This window comes from Trichechus manatus, unplaced genomic scaffold (assembly GCF_000243295.1).
Source record: "Trichechus manatus latirostris isolate Lorelei unplaced genomic scaffold, TriManLat1.0 scaffold00025, whole genome shotgun sequence".
Classification (NCBI taxonomy): Eukaryota; Metazoa; Chordata; class Mammalia; order Sirenia; family Trichechidae; genus Trichechus; species Trichechus manatus.
The window spans coordinates 139,386-157,949 of NW_004443961.1; the positions used below are offsets into that span (position 1 = coordinate 139,386).

The 18,564-nt window shown below is 46.8% G+C and overlaps 1 protein-coding gene across 3 annotated transcripts in view; it reads left to right on the forward strand.

The window, feature by feature from the left end:
* DOCK8 (dedicator of cytokinesis 8) overlaps nucleotides 1-18,564 on the forward strand; it is a 227,026-nt gene that overhangs the window by 124,489 nt on the left and 83,973 nt on the right. For all 3 annotated transcript variants that reach the window (XM_004373530.2, XM_023728576.1, XM_023728577.1), the window contains 8 exons: nucleotides 2,504-2,621; nucleotides 5,297-5,367; nucleotides 7,805-7,943; nucleotides 8,547-8,648; nucleotides 11,548-11,643; nucleotides 13,486-13,720; nucleotides 15,359-15,523; nucleotides 16,181-16,350. In XM_004373530.2, the coding sequence (XP_004373587.2) occupies nucleotides 2,504-2,621; nucleotides 5,297-5,367; nucleotides 7,805-7,943; nucleotides 8,547-8,648; nucleotides 11,548-11,643; nucleotides 13,486-13,720; nucleotides 15,359-15,523; nucleotides 16,181-16,350 (1,096 nt within the window). The remainder of the gene's footprint in view (nucleotides 1-2,503; nucleotides 2,622-5,296; nucleotides 5,368-7,804; nucleotides 7,944-8,546; nucleotides 8,649-11,547; nucleotides 11,644-13,485; nucleotides 13,721-15,358; nucleotides 15,524-16,180; nucleotides 16,351-18,564) is intronic.

An 18,564-nucleotide genomic window follows, 5' to 3' on the forward strand; every position in this document is an offset into this window, starting at 1 on the left:
AGCCTTAGCTTGATACCTGAAGGAAGACTAAATGAAATAAGTGTCTTTGCTTTTAACAATGATAAATATTGCCTGTGAAATACACTAACCAACCATTGAGTCAGTTCCAACTCATGGTGACCCCACATGTGTCAGAGTAGAACTGTGCCCCATAGGGTTTTCAGTGGCTGATGTTTCCCGAAGTAGAAGGCCAGGCCTTTCTTCCGAGGTGCCTCGGGACGGGCTACAGGCTAAAAAAATAAAACTCACTCTGAAAGTGAAGCTAGACCGTGGAATAGAATACAACGAGGCCTGGTTCCCAATACTAGCCATTCTAGTCTATGCCTGCCGAGCTCTGAGGATCACTCCCGATCCTAAAGGGCCAGACATCATCCCCTATTATCCCACCAGAGCAGAAGAGGGACCGCCAGGGTGAGCCACCATCCCTGGTGGTTCACAAGGACACCGTCAACCAGCCTTGCCTTCGCTTTGTGACCCGGGCCCCGTCTATTTGTGTATCTGCCGCTCAGTAACTCACATGGGCAGCATGCACCAGGTGTCACAGAAGCAGGTCTAGTCAGCGTTCTTCTGGCCCAGGGTCACTGCTGATATTGTAGCAGCAAGGACAGTGGGGTAGATCTGGGGACTGTGCAAACACTGGTCAGAAAAACCATTCCCTACCCCCAACACACACACACACACATGCGCACACATGCACACATGCACCCACGAGATGGCAGGATCAAAGGTAGAAACACCCTAAATATCCATCAACAGATGAATGGATAAACAAAGTGTGATTTATCCATATAGTGGACTGTTACTCAGCCATAAGGAGAAGCGAAGTCCTGATACACGCTACACATGGATGAACCTTGAAAACAATGCTGAGTGAAATAAGTCTGACACAAAAGGGCAAATGTGTTGTTGGATATATTTCACCACACGCGCACCCACACGCACACACACACTCGCACACATACAAGCACACGCACACACACACTCGCACACGTGCGCACACACACACACACACACACAAAGAATGACCCGGTGTGAAAAGGCATTCTTACCCTTTCCGCGGGAGCCTTAGCTGAGGCAGCGTGGCCGAGTGGCCGAGAGGCTGGCTCTGGAGCCAGGTCACCCATTTCAGTTCCTGCTGTTCCCTGACTATGTGATCCTTGCACGTCATTTAGCATCTCTGTATCTCATTTTTCCCTCATGTGCTAAACGGGAATGATGATGACGATAGTGCCTACCTGGTGGGGTAATTCGAAGAATTAAATGAGTCAGTCTATACAAAGTGTTCGGAACATAGTTTGACCCAGGAGAAGGGTCATGTCAGTGCCGTTACTGTGTTCTTTAGGTCAGGAATATGCCCCCTCAAAATACACGTTTATTCCTTTATTCGACAAATATTTATTTAGCACCTACGACGTCCCGGTCAGGAGACCCTGGTGGCATAGTGGTTGAGAGCAACAGCTGCCAACCAAAAGGTCGGCAGTTCGAATCCACGAGGTGCTCCTTGGAAACCCTATGGGGCAGTTCTGCTCTGTCCTACAGGGTCACTATGAGTTGGAATCGACTCGACAGCAAAGGGTTTGGTTTTTTGTTTGTTTTATGTCCCAGTCACTGTTCTAGCTGCGGGTGGTATATTAGTGAATAGAAAACACAAAAATCCCTGCTCTCATGGAGCTTCCATTCTAATGGACCCACTGCCATAGGGTTTCCAAGGCTGGAAATCTCTACGGAGCAGACTGCTACATCTTCCTCCCACCAAGTGCCTGGTGGGTTCAAACCACCAACCTTTCGGCTAGCGCCCGCGTGCTTAACCACTGTGCCACCAGAACTTCTTTCTAACGGAAGGTATTAGTAATAATACAAATGGAAAGAAAATATATGCACAATTATACTCAGCCCAGTACCTGGCCTATAGTTGTTAAATAAATAGATGCATTATTCATATTGTTACTGTTTTTTGTTTGCTTGTTTTTATTATTGCTCAATGGGACTTGGTAGCTTCAGCTCTCGCCTGAGATAAGAAGATGCAGCTACACCAGCACAGAAAGTTATGCCGGTGGACAACTGAAGCTACCAGATAAAGATTAGAGAGGAAAACGAGAAAGAGAAGGGATGAAGTCAGGCCCTCCCCTGTGGCCATGAATTTAGTTGAAAATGAGCTGCACCTTTTTGGCTTTCTTCCCTGTGTCTTGGGGGTACAGTTACTTGTAGGCAGATTCCCACATTCCTAAACACGAGAACTTTCTCAGCTGCACCAGATACAGGTTCATCTTTAAATGTACAAAACAGAGAAGGATGGTGTTGCTGGTTATTCTCAGCTGACTGCAAGCTAAAGGGGAAGCATCAAGCATCACACACTCACTGCTCCAAAAATCATTCACTTCTAAAAGGAAAGACCCCTTCAAAGTAATCACCCCAGGAGTGTAGACCTCGGTATTCCACGAAGAACTTGGTGAAAGTAAACTCTAGACCCTACTCACTGGTTCTTTTATCTTTTCTTTTCCAGAAATCTTCTCTATGTTTACCCACGGAGGCTGAACTTCGCTAGCAAGCTAGCATCTGGCCGGAACATTACAATAAAGATCCAGTTTATGTGCGGAGAGGATGCTAGCAACGCTTTGCCGGTAAAGAGGGAATTAAGCATTTGCTTCCAACCAGAGTGGGCTGAACGCGCTTGTAAATTACCCTCGACAATAGCTAGTGCTCATCCGGATCCTTTATACTCGTTGCTGTGGAGTCACCTCCGACTTCTGGCAACCCCACATGTGTCAGAGCAAAACTGTGTTCCATAGGGTTTTCAATGGATAGTTTTTTCTGGAAGCAGATTGCCAGACTTTTCTTCCACGGCACCTCTGGGTGGACTTGAACCTCCAACCTTTCAGTAAACAGCCAAGCATGTCTGCACCACCGAGGGCCTCGCATCAACATACAGAGTGTGTCGTTTACAGGTCTGCGCAAGGACTGTGGGGCTAGCCTGCTGTCGTTCCCAGGATACTGATGGGAAAACGTAGGCAGTCTAAATTGAAAGTGTCTGCCCTAACTTATTCCATGGCGAGCTGTAAAACTTTGGAAATGCAGATCATTCTAGATGGCTGAAAAAAGACCATAAACTTTCCATACTACTGATGTAGAATCACATCAGCCTACGAGCTTAAGAAGCAGAGAGATGGGCTCGACCTGTCTGCCGTGTTGGGTACCCAGGCCCCACACGCCACTGAGTAACAATATGGAGCACTGTCCAGTAATAATAAACACACACCACCTCAACACCTTTTAGGAATGGATCTTCATCCTGAGGCAAAATTCAGGTTAAATAATAAATCACGCCACCACCTGTTGCCATCAAGTTGATTCTGACCTATAGCGACCCTATAGGACAGAGTAGAACTGCCCCATAGGGTTTCCAAGGCTGTCATGTTTATGGAAGCAGACTGCCACAGCTTTCTCCTGCAGAGCCGCTGGGTGGGTCCAAACTGCCAACCTTTCAGTTAGCAGCCGAGCACTTAACCATTGTGCCACTGGGGCTTCTTAAATAATAAATACGTAATGCAATGCAGTGTTCTCTAAGGAACCAGAAATGCCAGAATTTTTATTTTTTAACCATCTTCCACTAAATGAAATGGGTGGTAAGCTGTTACTATTTCCCATAAGTCATGGCAGGGGCCCTGGTGGCGCAGTGGTTAAGCTCTTGGCTGCTAACTGAAAGGTCAGTGGTTGGAACCCACCACCCGCTCTGAGGGAGAAAGGTGTGGCTGACTGCTCCCATGAGGATTATGGCCTTGGAAACCCTACGGGGCTGTTCTGCTCTGTCCTACAGGGTCGCTAGGAGTCGGAATAGACTCGATGGCAGTTGGTGTGGTTTGGTTTTGGTATAAGTCGTGGCATTCAGTTCCCATATCTTTCTGCTGAGGTGGTTTTGCCCAGTGCTCTCATTCTTCGAATATTTGCTTTTTTCTTCTCTTGTTTTCACCGTCTTCCTAATGTCCCACCGTAGGAGCCTGGGCAGCGCAAGCGGTTGGCGATCGGCCGCTGACCCAAAGCTTGGTGGTTTGAACCCACCCAGCAGCTCTGCAGAAGAAAGACCTGGCGATCTGCTTCTGTGAAGATGACAGCCAGGAAAACCCTGTGGAAACCCTGTGGAGCGCAGTTCTGCTCTGTGACACACGGGGTACCCAACAACGTCCCGCCTCCCTTCTCAACGCAGGGTGTGCTCCTGCAGTGGTCGTGTGGAGAGGTCCTTTGTGCCTGGGCAGAAATGGGCGGCTAGAAAGGGGCCTCCTCTAGCTGCCCCGCCCTGGCCTCTGACACGTCGCCCTCGGGCCTTCCAGGTGTGGTCGTGCAGCCCCAGAGCTGCACGTAGGTGCCCAGCCAGGGGGGCGGGCGGGGGCCCAATCCAGCCTCTCCTCCCCTCACCCACCACGGGGGTGATTTCATGTGAAGGAGGAACAACACCACACCTGTCGCCACCAAGTTGATTCCGACTCATGGTGGCCCACATGCTACACAGTAGAACTGAGCTCCATAGGATTTTCTTGGCTGTAGTCTTGATGGAAGCAGATTGCCAGGCCTTTCTTTCGCAGCACTACTGAATGAGTTTGAACCACCAACCTTTTGGTTAATATTGTTGCTTTGTTAGGTGCCATTGAGTCATTTCCGACCCGTAGCAATCCCGTATGCAACGGAAGGAAACACTGCCCCGCCCTGCGCCATCCTCACGATCATCGCTATGCTTGAGCCCGTTGTTGCAGCCACTGTTCCGTTAATGGGTGCAAACCGTTTGCGCCACCCGGGAAGCCTCATTTGGAGGAAAGTGGTTTTTATTTCTTTGCTCGAAAGTGAACCCTCCTGTCAAATCATGTGCCTTTACGGTTGCGTCAGCCTCAGGGAGCTTTTTCTAAATTGCACAGATATGTGATCACCGGTCTTCTCCCCAGGCGACCAAGCCCATGTCTTTGGAGGGGGAAGAGCCTGGGCTCGGGATCTGTCATTGAGGGCGAAAGCATGTGGCTCTGCCCTGCAGTGTAGACCTGTAGGCGGTGAGGCCGCGCAGAGAGGGCCCTGGTGTTTTAGCCTCATACACCTGGGCCCCTTGGTCACTGATTTAGCTCTTTGGTGTCTCTGTGTGCCCTGCAGAACCAGTTGTTCTGCATCAGTGCGGTTGGGCCAGCAGTAGAACCCAGCACCCTTGATTTACAAGCCACAGCTCTATGACACCAGAACATCCTATTGGGCTGTTGACCATGGATTTGATAGCCTCGAATGTAACTCTTAATTTGGTCCTTTCTATTTTGGTGGACAGGTCATTTTTGGAAAGTCCAGTGGGCCTGAATTTCTACAGGAAGTGTACACAGCTGTCACATACCATAATAAGTAAGTACATTTCAGAGTTCTGAATGTATACCAGGGTTGGCTCATTATCTCCCGCCTTTTCTGAATTCTCTGTGTGATTCCTCCCAACGGATGTTAGAATTTAGGAGCTAACCAACAGAGGAAATCCTTACGAGTTCCATGATCCTGTGCTGAGAAGCACAGTCCAACTAAGACTGAGAGAAGAGCAAATCTTCAAGAGCCTTGTATTGGTTTGATTTTTCTAGAACCTTCTAGTATGATGCAGAGATGTTTTATGGTGTTTGATAAGCAAATAACTTTCCTCACTTCCTTTGAGGTACTGGAGGGAGCCCCAAACAGAACCCACCTCTCCTCACGGCGTCTCTTTGTCTTCTAGATACCACCCCGCACCTGCCTCACTGCCTCCTTGGAGAAAATTTAAGTTGACCAAGTAGAAATGGAGCACTCATTACTAAGTCAGCACACTGAGTCACAGCATAATGTCTACAGGGTTACTCATATGTCACAGATGGGAGGGAAATCTATACAAGATTAGCCAAGTTTGGGTTTCATCCTGGTCTAATAACCTTGGCCCATTCAAGTACTTCTCTGAACCCACTTTCCAGGGCTGGGATGAGGGTTAAATGAGGTCTTGGACATGAAGCACTGGGTACATGGTACTTGGTAATTCAGTAAATTCTAGTTCCCTTTCCTCCCCACACCACTCTTTTGTTTCTTCGACATCCTTTGATGCCCAAAAGTATGAATATTGTATAATCCCACTTATGTGAAATATTTAGAATAGGCAGATTCTTTTTTATTATTATTATTTATTTTTTTGTGCTTTAGGTGAAAGTTTACAGTTCAAGTTAGTTTCTCATCAAAAATTTATACACAGATTGTTTTGTGACATTGGTTGCAATCCCCGCAATGTGACAGCACGCTCCCCCTTTCCACCCCGGGTTCCCCATGTCCATTCATCCAGTTTTCCTGTCCCTTCCTGCCTTCTCCTCTTGATGTTGAGCTGGAGTTGCTCATTTGGTCTCGTATGTTTGACTGAACTAAGCAGCACATTCCTCCTGTGTGTTATTGTTTGTTTTATAGGCCTGTCTAATCTTTGTCTGAAAAGTGGGCTTTGGGTGTGGTTTCAGTTTTGGGTTAGCAGAGTGTCCGGGGGCCGTAGTCTCAGGGGTTCCTCCAGTGTCTGTCAAACAGTGAGTCTGGTCTTTTCTTGTGAATCTGAATTTTGTTCTACATTTTTCTCCTGCTCTGTCCAGGACTATCTGTTGTGATCCCTGTCAGAGTGGTAGGTGGTGGTAGCCGGGCACCATCTAGTTCTTCTGGGCTCAGGCTGGTGGAGGCTCTGGTTCATATGGTCCATTAGTTCTTTAGGCTAATATTGTCATGTGTCTTTGGTTTTCTTTGTTCTCCTTTACTTGGGACAGCACGGGACCAATAGATATATCTTCTATGGCCGCTGGCCAACTTTTAAGACCCCAGACGCTACTCACCAAAGTAAGACGTAGAACATTTTCTTTATGAACTCTGTTATACCAATCGACCTAGATATCACCTGAGACCATGGTCCCCAGCGCCCAGCCCCAGCAACTCTGTCCCTCAAAGTGTTTGGATGTGTTTAGGAAACTTCTGTCTAGACTAGGCAGATTCCGAGAGACCAGAGTTTATTAGCGGTGACCAAGGGTGGGTGAGGGGGGGAAATGAGGAGCTACTGCTTACAGGGTACAAAGTTTTTCTTACCAGTTGCCATTGAGTTGACTCCGACTCACAGTGACCCCATGTGTGTCAGAGTGGAACTCTGCCCCATAGGGTTTTCAGTGGCTGATTCTTCGTGAGTTGATTGCCAGGCCTTTCTTCCAAAGTGCCTCTGGGTGGACTCGAGCCTCCAACCTTTTGGTTATCAGCTGAGTGCATTTACCGTTTGCACCACCCAGGGACCCCGGAGGTTTTGTTAAGGATGATGAAAAAACTTGGAAACGGACAGTGGTGATGGTTGTACGACATGGTGAATGTAATTAATGTCATGGAACTGTACACATAAAAATGATGGAAATAGCAAACGTTTCGGGATATATATTTCACCACAATAAAAATTTTTTAAAAAACAGAAACAACACACAAACAAGAAAATCGTTTGATGAGTGTGCCCCTTACTGGGGCCTGTTCTCAGGGCAGAGATGGAAAAGGAGGTCACTACAGGTCACCCTGTTGTCAAATTAAGTTGTTGGGTGTCTCCATTGTGGGGGGGATTTTTTTCCTGTTGACGCCTTTGGTCTCTGAGGATTTTGCTGTGAGTGGCCTCGAGGACTTCCGGTACAGGAGCCGGATGATGTACAATGAAAAGCCAGACACCAAGCAGACAAATCCTGAGGGGTAGAGGGTACACGGTGTTACAGCTTGCGGCCAGCAAAGTCCTCATTCACACTAAAAGTTAATTGTGTCTAACGTGCTTTTGAAACAGGTCTCCTGACTTTTATGAAGAAGTGAAGATCAAGCTCCCTGCTAAGCTCACAGCAAACCACCACCTCCTGTTCACCTTCTATCACATCAGCTGCCAGCAGAAGCAGGGCGCCTTGGTCGAGAGCCTCATGGGATACTCAGTGAGTTCCCTTCACCTGACCGTCCACCCTGTGGTTAGCACTCAGGGTCCCTGCAGAGATAAACTACTAACGGCCTTCACCTGCTTCCTTCCTGTCGGCAGGAGCGATACGGCCTAACCCAGATTATCACAAAAAGCAGAAAAGCCTCTTCTTTGCAAACGAGAGATTTCAGGAACAGAAAGCTAGTGTCTGATAGATCGAGAAAGAATACTCCCATACAGCAAAAGCATTACAATGCCCGTTCTTTCCACGTGTAATATACGTGCTTCACCGGGAACTCAACTCTTTTTTTCCCCAGGGGGGACAACAAAAGTTATTTCTTTAAAACATATAGGAAAGGCAAAATAAACATTGATGGTGTTCAGACGCACACAGACATTGACTCTCGAGAAAAATGCTGCTTCCTTGGCTCTGCAAACCCTCCACCTCAGGGGCGCTCAGGGGATTTAAAATGCCAAGAACTTGACAGAAATGACAGCCGGAAGGAGCTGCGGGCAGTATCCACTCATCGTTTGGTTGCATTTGATTATTGTGAGCAGGATACATTGCCAGAGTCACGTGCTGTAATAAATGCTGCTTTCTCCTTTATGTCATCTGTTTCAGTGGCTGCCGATGCTCCTGAATGAACGTCTTAACACTGGATTCTTCTGTCTCCCCATTGCCTTGGAGAAGCTGCCACCCAACTACTCCATGCATTGTGCAGAGGTAACCGGCGAGCTGGCCGTCCACTGTTCCGAGTGGCCACGGTCTCCGACCACCTTCCCAGACCCACACGTCCTTGTCTTAAACCTGACGCAGGATGCTTGTCCTGTTTCAGAGAGGTTATCTGTCAGCACACAGTGTCTTCTGAGAGCACCTCGGACTGATAAAACCCAAACCCGTTGCTGTTGAGTCAATTCCAATTCATGGAGACCCCAAGTGTTACAAAGTATAACTGCTCCATAGGGTTCTCAGCGGCTGATTTTTCGGAAGCAGATTGCCAGGCCTGGTGCCACTGGGCAGGTTCCAACCACCAACCTTTAACCCATTGCCATCGTATCTATTCCAGCTCATCACCTGAACTGCCCCATAGGGTTTCCAAGGGGCACCCGGTGGATTTGAACTGCCGACCTTTTGTTCAGCAGGCATAGCTCTTAACCACTACACCACCAGGGTTTCCCCACCAACCTTTAGGTTACTAAAAAAAACAAAAAATCTGTTGCCATTGAGTCGATTCTGACTCGTAGCGACCCTATAGGACAGAGTAGAACTGCCCCACAGAGTTTCCAAGGAGCAGCTCGTGGATTTGAACTGCTGACCTTTTGGTTAGCAGCCGAGCTCTTAACCACTGGGCCACCAGGGCTCCTTTCAGTTACTAGTCAAGTGCAAACCAGTTGTGCCACACAGGACACACTCATTGGTCTGATAGGACAGGAGAAACCTCATTCATTTGTTGTTAGTGTTAGTCAGTTGCCGGCGAGTCGGCTCCCACTCATGGTGACCCCATATACACCAGAATGAAACACTGCCCGGTCCTGTGCCAGCTTCATGATCGTTGGTCTACTCAATTCCATTGTTGCGGCCACTGTGTATTTTGAGGGCCTTCCAACCTAGGGGCTCGTCTTCCAGCACTGTAACAGACAATATTCTACTGTGACCCGTGAGATTTTCAGAAATAGATCACCTGGCCTTTCCTCCTAGTCCGTCTTAGTCTGGAAGCTCTGCTGAAACCTGTTCAGCATCACAGCAACACGCAAGCCTCCAATGACAGACAGGTGGTGGCTGCCCATGGGGTGCACTGGCCGGGAACCAAACCCAGGTCTCCCACGTGGAAGGCAAACATTTTACCACTGAACCACCACTGTCCTTGTTCTAATTTCCCAGAACTCCCAATTACCTTCTTAGTGTTGTGGAACAGACCTGCATTTTGAAGACAGAGAAATCTGGATCCAAAGTTCAGATTCCACCACTCACTAGCTGTGTGACCGTGAGTGAGTTGGTTGCCCTTTCTGAGTCTCAAAGATGAAACTGAGCCCATATCTGCCTGTGAGGTTGCTGTGAATATTGAATAAGATAATGGCTGTCAAGCAACAGACTCAATGCCTGAGTAGATATTAGCTCTTTTTTCCTACTTGCCCTAAGCTATCTTTATAGATACACCGTCGGCCTCTTACAATATCCTTTATACCTACGCTATCCAGTCCATTAGCCACCAGCCTACGACCAGTCCCAACCGAGATGTGTTGAAAGTGCAAAATTCACATGAGGTTTCAAAGACTTAGAAAAAAATGTAAAGTAGCTCGATCATGCGTTTGTATTGATTACATGTTGAAATTATCATCCTTGAGCTATATAGGGTTAAACAAAATATATTATTAGAATGATTTTCACTTTTTTTTAATGTGGCAACTAGAAAATTTTAGCTTGCATATATGGCTGACATTATATTTCTAGTGGACAGCGCTACATTGGATCACAGATGGCAAACTCAGGTGTCCCCAGGAGCTGGGCAAGTAATGTGAGTGAGTGCCGGTCCCAGTTGAAATTGTCCCCACTGGAGGCTGCCTGTCCATTCGAAGCCCACGCTGCTCCTCCGCTCCCCAGATAGATGCCAGGCTGGGATGCAAGGCCACTGTTTTTATATCTTCCACCTCTCAAACAAAGTTAGAGAAGCAGTCTTTTATGTGAAATTCCCTGACTTGCAAATATTGGCAATGAATTCAAAAAGGTTTCCAATGCCCTGTGGGCTGGATCCAGCCACTGGGCCCAGGTTGTCACTTGCTTTGCCTTAGATGGTTCGCAGGGTGCCCACCCCATGCACACACCTACCCTTGGAGGTACAGCCTAGTTCCTTTCCTTAAAACAGAAATGGACACAAACCCCCCCACATGAGTGGCAGCATCAGCCGAGGCCCTCCTCACTCCACACTGGCTCTGGAGGAAGACAGTTCCGATGGGACGTGAAGGCAAGAAGTGATCTCTAAGAGGACAGCAGTGGGTCCGTGGGAGAATACTCGCCTTCCACTTGGGAGACCTGGGTTCGATTCTCATCCACTGCACCTCAAGCGCAGCCACCACCCATCTGTCAGTGGAGGCTTGCGTGTTGCTGTGATGCTGAACGGTCTTCAGCGGAGCTTCCAGACTAAGACTAGGAAGAAAAGCCTGATGATCTGCTTCCAAAAATCAGCCAACAAAAACCTTATGGATCACAACAGTCCAATCCTCAACCGATCAGTGGGGCTGGTGCATGGGGTTGTCATGCATTCTGTTGTGCATGGGGTTGTCATGCATTGAGGGCATTTTAATTGACTTGCCAAAATAAAAAGAACTAGTTCAATGCAGAATTGAACTTGAACCCAGAGATCCTGACTTCAAGGTCTGTATTTTAGGTGGAGTGGAGGGGGCAGTGGTTTATGTTTGTAAAGATCCCTAAGTGGTGCAAACAGTTAACACGCTCAGCTGCGAACCCAAAGGTGAGCCATGAGTCGGAGTTGACTGAAGGCACCTGGGTGGTTTGTATGTGTGTGTAGCCTTGATGGTTGCAGTCCTGTTCTTTCACTCTGCTCGTTAGTAATCAGGAAAGGAGACTGAATGGCTAATGTTTTGTTTGTTTTTCTTTAACACAGAGAGTCCCTTTACAGAATCCTCCCATTAAGTGGGCTGAAGGACATAAGGGAGTATTTAATATAGAAGTGCAAGCTGTTTCTTCCGTTCACACCCAGGTAAAGAACTTCAAGGTCAACTTCCAGTCAGACCCAGAACGCTGGTAATGAAGATGGGGGAGGCAGCGGGGAGATGTTCCGCGGACAGGCCAGCAAAACGCGAATGAAAACCTTTGTATATGGATTAAAAACACAAAAAAGACCTTCAGTTGTTAGTGAGGACTTAACAAGCCTGTTCGGGTTCCATTTGTTGTTTATATGGAAAAACCTGACCAAAATGTCAAACCCAGGATGAAGGAAGCCAGTGTCTACCCTGTGGGAACGTTTGTCTGCTGCTACCTCGTTGTCTTTTATGATCCTTCCATTTGACCAGCCTTTTTCAGTTCTTTTAGCTCCACATTCCCGCCTTTTCCTGTCGCTGTCTGAGTTTTGCATCTGCTTAGACCCTCTTTATTTTCTGCTTAAATTTCAAAAAAAAAAAAAAATTTTTTGTGGTAGAATATATATACCAAAGCATTTGCCATCTCTCCATTTTTTACACGTACAATTCAGTGATATTAATTACATTCACTGTGTTGTGCAGCCATCACCATTACCCATTTCCAGATTTTTCCATCACCCCAAACAGAAGCTCAGTGCCCCCTAAGCAATAACTCCCCATGTCCCTTCTCCCAAGCCCCTGGTCCCCACTGATAAACTTTGGTCTCTATACATTTGCCAAATTCTAGAAAGTTAGTATAAACGGAATCATACAATATTTGTCCTTTTGTGACTGACTTATTTCGCTCAGCATCGCGTTTGCAAGATTCACCCACGTCATAGCGTGTATCAGGACTCCATTTGTCTTTATGGCTGGGTGACATTCCACTGTATGGATGGACCACACCGTGTTTATCCATTCACCTGTTGATGGACACGTGCGTTGTCTTACCTTTTGGCTGTAGTGAACATTGGTGAGCTAGTATCTGTTTGCTTCCCTGCTTTCAACTCTTTTGGGTGTAGGCTTTGTATTGGGATTGCGGAGTCATACAGCAGTTTTTTGTTCGTTTGTTTGTTTTCAAATAATATTGATTTTATTTTTGGTGAAACTATATGAATCAAAACATGCACCCAGTCAACAATTCTTACACAGTCCAGTCCAGTGACATCATGTCTTAGTCATCCAGTGCTGCTCTAACAGAAATCCCACAAGTGGATGGCTTTAACAAAGAGAAATTTATTCTCTCACAGTCTAGTAGGCTACAGGTCCAAATTCAGGGCATCAGCTCCAAGGGAAGGCTCTCTCTCTGTCAGCTCTGGAGGAAGGTCCTTGTCATCAGTCTTCCCTTGGTCTGGGAGCGTCTCAGCACAGGAACCTCAAGTCCAAAGGACATGCTTTGCTCCCGGCACTGCTTTCTTGGTGGTATGAGGTCCTCCCACACCCCAGGGAAACTCCCTTTACCTTGGATCAGGGATGTGACCTGGGTAAGGGTGGTGTTACAATCCCACCCTAATCCTCTTTAACATTAAATTACAATCACAAAATGGAGGAGAACCACACAGTACTGGGAATCATGGCCTAACCAAGTTGACACATATTTTGGAGGGACACAGTTCAATCCATGACACATCATATGGCAGTTCTTGACCCCTTTCTGGACAGTGTGTGTATCTGGTATGCTGGCCTCTGCTTGCAGATCATGTCAGAGCTGCAATGCTTCTCTCCAGTTCACAGTCATGGAGAGGTCATAGACTGCGCACGGTGAGGCTCATACCTTGGTCTGAAGCACCCTGTCTTAGAACTTCCGGTCTGGAACACTGGTTAAGAGGTTCCGCTGCTAAAGAGCTATCTGACTCTGCTTGTGAATCCACTGGGAAACACAGATGGGATGAGACCCACGCCGTCTGCCTCTCCCTCCCCAGGACAACCACCTGGAGAAGTTCTTCACCCTCTGCCACTCCCTGGAAAGCCAGGTGACCTTCCCGCTGCGCTTGCTGGACCAGAAAATCAGTGAAGGCATGCTGGAGCACGAGCTGAAGCTCAGCATCATCTGCCTCAACTCCTCCCGCCTGGAGCCGCTGGTGCTCTTCCTGCACCTGGTGCTCGACAAGCTCTTCCAGCTGTTGGTGCAGCCCATGGTCATCGCTGGCCAGACAGGTGGGCGCCTGCGGCTGGCCTCGGGCTGGGGAGGCCCCTGGGCCTCGGAGGAGGCCTTGCTCTGTCTATGAAACAGGATTTCCCAGCAACCCAGGGAGCAGGGGCAATGCCGTCTTCCTTTCTACTGGGGGGGCCAAGCCCAGGTCCATTGTTCTGGGACTCCCTGGATGTTAAAAGTAAATGAATGAGTAAACGAACAAACGTTAAAGTAGGGTTCCTAAGATTATAGTGGAGGCCCTGGGTGGTGAAAACGGTTAATACATTCGGCAGCTAACTGAAAGGTTAGAGGTTCGAGTCCACTCACATGTGCCTCGGAAGAAAGGCTTGGCTATCTACTTGCAAAAGATCAGCCACTGAAAACCCTATGGGGCACAGTTCTACTCGGACACTCATGGGGTCGCCAGGAGCTGGGGTTGATTCAACCGCAGCTGGTGGGAAGATGACAGTATTTTTTAAAAATAAACTTTATTGAACGACTAGAGGTGGCCTTTCAAATCCCACTGCTGGTAATTTATGGACTTATTTACTTCCTCTCTAAGATGTTTTTGTTTTCTTGGCCAACAAAGAAATTTAACACTTTAAAAGAGTAGGACAAACCACGTCGATGGAGAGAAATCAACTCTCGGAACTGAAATTCACCGCAATCACTTTTTTTTTTCTTTTTAACTGAGATATGATTCACATGCCAGAAAATCCAGTATTTTAATGTGCACAGCTAAGTGGATTTTAGTATATTTGCAAGGTTGTACAACTATCACAATATAAAATGTTGTATTTCCTTGTTGGTCAAGAAAACAGAAATGTCTTAAAAGTAAAATAAATGTATAGATTGCTAAGAATGTGATTTGAAAGACTTCCTTAATGATTTAATAAAGTTTATTTTTAAAAATGCTATAATTTTAAGAAGTCTATTTTAATGTTTCTTTAATTTTTTTAACATCCAAGGAATCTCAAAATAAATGGAACTAATTCCAGAACGTTTGCATCTCTCCAAAAAATAAACCCCTACGCATTAGTAGTTACTATCTATTACCCCCTACTCAGCCCCTGGCAAACACTAATCTACTTTCTGTCTTATAGTAGAATCACCAGACCTTTCTTCTGATGCACCTCTGGGTGGACTCAAACCGCCAACCCTTTGGTTAGCAGCCGAGCGCATTAACTGTTTGCATCACCCAGGGTCTTCATGGAATATGGGTGTGTGTGGTGGGAGGGGGCTCTGAGGCTGACTGTGTGATATGAGTGGGGGTGGGGCTCTGAGGCTGACCACGTGGGCTGAGGGGGGGTTTCAGTCCCGGGGACGAGGGTTTCCTCTTCACCTGCCAGGTGCCATTGCATCCTGGGATGCATCTTTTGTGGCTCCACAGGTAAGACGTCCTGTGTTGTAGGCAGGAGTCCCGGGTGGTGCAAATAGTTAACATGCTCAGCTGCTAACTGAAAGGTTGGAGGTTCAAGTCTACCCAGAGGCACTTCAGAAGAACGGCTTGGCAATCTACTTTCAAAAAATCAGCCACTGAAAACCCTATGGAGCACAGTTCTACTCTGACACACATGGGGTCGCCATGAGTTGGGATCAACTCAACAGCGCCCGTTTTGTTGTTTTTTCATGGGGCCGCCATTTTTCTCTTGGTTCCTCAGCCAACTTCTCCCAGTTTGCGTTCGAATCTGTGGCAGCCATTGCCAACAGTTTCCACAACAGCAAGGACCTGAGCAAGGACCAGCACGGACGGAACTGCCTGCTGGCCTCCTACGTGCACTATGTCTTCCGCCTGCCGGAGCCGCACAGGGACGCGCCCAAGTCAGGTAGGGTTGCCGGAGGTGAGTCTGGAGGGGAGGGCGCCCCCACTCCCCACCCTCGCCATGTACTTCAAAATAAAGTAAAAAACCCTCAAGTCAAAGTTTCATTTTTCAGAATAACACTAAACTTACATGAGTACTGAAAGTAGAAGTTTCTCTCTAGATTTTTCTCATTTTCTTCCTCCCTCCCTTTTTTGTGCTTTAAGCACTTATTTTGTCCACTTGAGAATCCCTCACTCATCTTTACCCAGTTTTTTAACCAACCGCACCTTCCACCCTCCTCAAGGTATTTTTGTAAGCGCAGCCCTATGCTAATTTTTTTTACAGCAACATGTAAGCATGCTTATAAAAATACCTCTTGGGGGGTGGGGGAGGGTGCAGTTGCCAAAAAAAAAAATGAGAACAAGTGCATTATTTGCATAAAATACACTAATACCTTCTGCCTTTGAATGAGGCATGTGTTTCCAGTTCACCATACTCCTCACCACTCCCTAATGCCTCATACCCTAAACATCACCTCCCTGGCTCCCCTGGGCATTTGATAATAAGACCCTAATTCTGCGGCCTGTCTAGTGGGTATTTATTCCACCATCTGCCCGGTCCCTCTCCAAATAAGTGACTCTGGTCCCTGTCTGTGGCCATGCTTTGCCCACCTGTGTAAAGGCGGCCCCACTCCTGTCCCGGATCCTCGCTACCACACGTATGGACGCACTTCTGCTGCCGCTGTGAGTTCGAAGTTGCTGCAGGCCCGGGTGATGAGCAGCAGCAACCCAGACCTCGCGGGGACGCACTCCGCAGCCGACGAGGAAGTAAAGAGCATCATGTCAGCAAAGGTAGGCGACCGTCAAACCCAGAAGTCACACAGGCCTGTTTATGTTTAATTAAAACTTGGAAAACAACACAAAATCAACCCCCATTGAAGGCCGTTTCCCAGAGGAAGGCTGCTCTGTGCTTGTTTTAATGCTGCCCGCTACGTTGGTAAAATGGCTTCATGCCTAGCTTTAGAAGCATGGAAGTTCTTCTCTTTTGAACTGAAGCTGTGGAGGCAAGACTGGCACCTGAGAATCTTCTCAGAGTTAGTCAGCTCTGGTGGGAGCCCTGACGGTGCAGAGGTTAAGGGCTCAGCTGCTAACCAGAGGGTTGGCGGTTCGAAGCCACCAGCTGCTCCACAGGAGAAAGATGTGGCGGTCTGCTTCCGTAAAGATTACGGGCTTCGACACCTTATGGGGCGGTTCTACTCTGCCCTGTACGGTCGCCATGAGTCAGAATTGACTTGATGGCCACGGGGAGCTGGTTTAGCCACATCAAACTGATGAATACCATGAATTGTATTTTCAAGAAACAAAATTCGTTTTCACCTTTGTTGATACCTAGATAAGTTTTTTTATTTTGTCGTTTTTGTTTTAATACCTGCTTTGTATATTCACTACATCCATAGACTGATGATCCCATAGAATAATCCCAAGGAGTGAAGCCAAATTTATAAACAAATTAAAACTGAGATTCTGAGAGGGTTGGTGACTTGCAGTATGTATTTTTTTTCCTTCTGTGAATTCTCTGTTTTTTCTTGATAAACTTTTTATTTTAGAACTGTTTTAGATTTATGGAATTATTGCAGAGATAGTATAGAGTTCTTGTATACCTCACCTCCACTTTCCCCGTTATTAACATCTTACATTAGAAGGCTACACTTGTCAGTTAATGAACAATATTACAACATTATTCTTAGCTAGTGTTCATACTTCACTCCGATTTCCTCAGCTTCCCCCGCTGGCCTTTTTCTGCCCCAGGACCCCACCCAGGATCCCAGGAATCATTATGTCTCCTTGATCTCCTGAGCGTGGATGACAGTTTCTGAGACTTACCTTTTTTTTTTTTGACAGTTTTGAGGAGTACTGGTCAGGTATTTTGTAGAATGTCCCTCAACTGGAATTAAAAAAAAAAAAAAAATTGTGATATAATTCACATACCATAAAATTCACCCTTTTAATATGTACAATTCAATGATTTTCAGCATATTCACAGAGCTACTTTTCTTAATTTTCTTTCTGGTTATCTTTGGCCTCCTGGTGACTGAGCTTTTAGAGACAGAATCATTTCCCCCTGATTAAGATATATCAAAATCTCCAGGCTTAGAGAGTTTGCCCTTGCAAACGCCACCTACTTGGGTCAGTGGGGAATGAGAAAGGGGATCCTCAGACCAGGGTTCAGGCCTCGGCTCTGACACCCCGCTCCCCCGCCGTGTGGCCGTGGCCTGTGGTTTTCCTCAGCCCGCCTTGTTTTCCTCACCTTTGCAGAGGCTCAGAGCCCCGGCTGGGCTTGGGAATCGTCTGTGGATCTTTTTAAATGATGGCATCTTTTTAAATTGCAACTTTAAATGAAATTGTCAATAGTCTACTGTTTTTTATTTTCAACAATCAACCAGTGGTGTACTGAAGCTGCCTCGTACCCATTCAGGAGAGGCGATTGCTAAATTTTCAGGAGTTTTTAGATCCACTTGCTGGACACAGACATGACTAAAAATTAAAGTAGAAAGACTTACAATTTAAAAAATTATATTAAAAACTAGGGTAATCCTTTATGATGTCTGCAACTCCAGATGGTTCAAAAAAATACATTTTGTCTGTATTTAAAAAAAAAAAAAAAAAACCCATTGCAGTCAAGTTGATTCTGACTCATGGCGACCCTATGTGTTACAGAGTACAACTGTGCTCCTCAGAGTTTTCTTGACTGTAATCTTTACAGAAGCAGACTGCCAGGCCTGGCTTCCACAGAGCCGCTGGGTGGGTTCGAACCGCCAACCTTTAGGTTAGTAGTTGTGTGCAGACTTCTTGCGCCATACACACCACACACACACACGTGGTTTTTAAAAATATATTTATATACACACACATACATACACACGTGCACACACACACAGACACACACACACAGAAGCAGAGAAACAATCCTGGCGCAATGTTAACAATCACTAGATCTGGGTGAAGGGTTTATGGTTGCTTCTTGTATGTACTGTTGCAATTTTTCTGTGGGTTTGAAATTTTTCA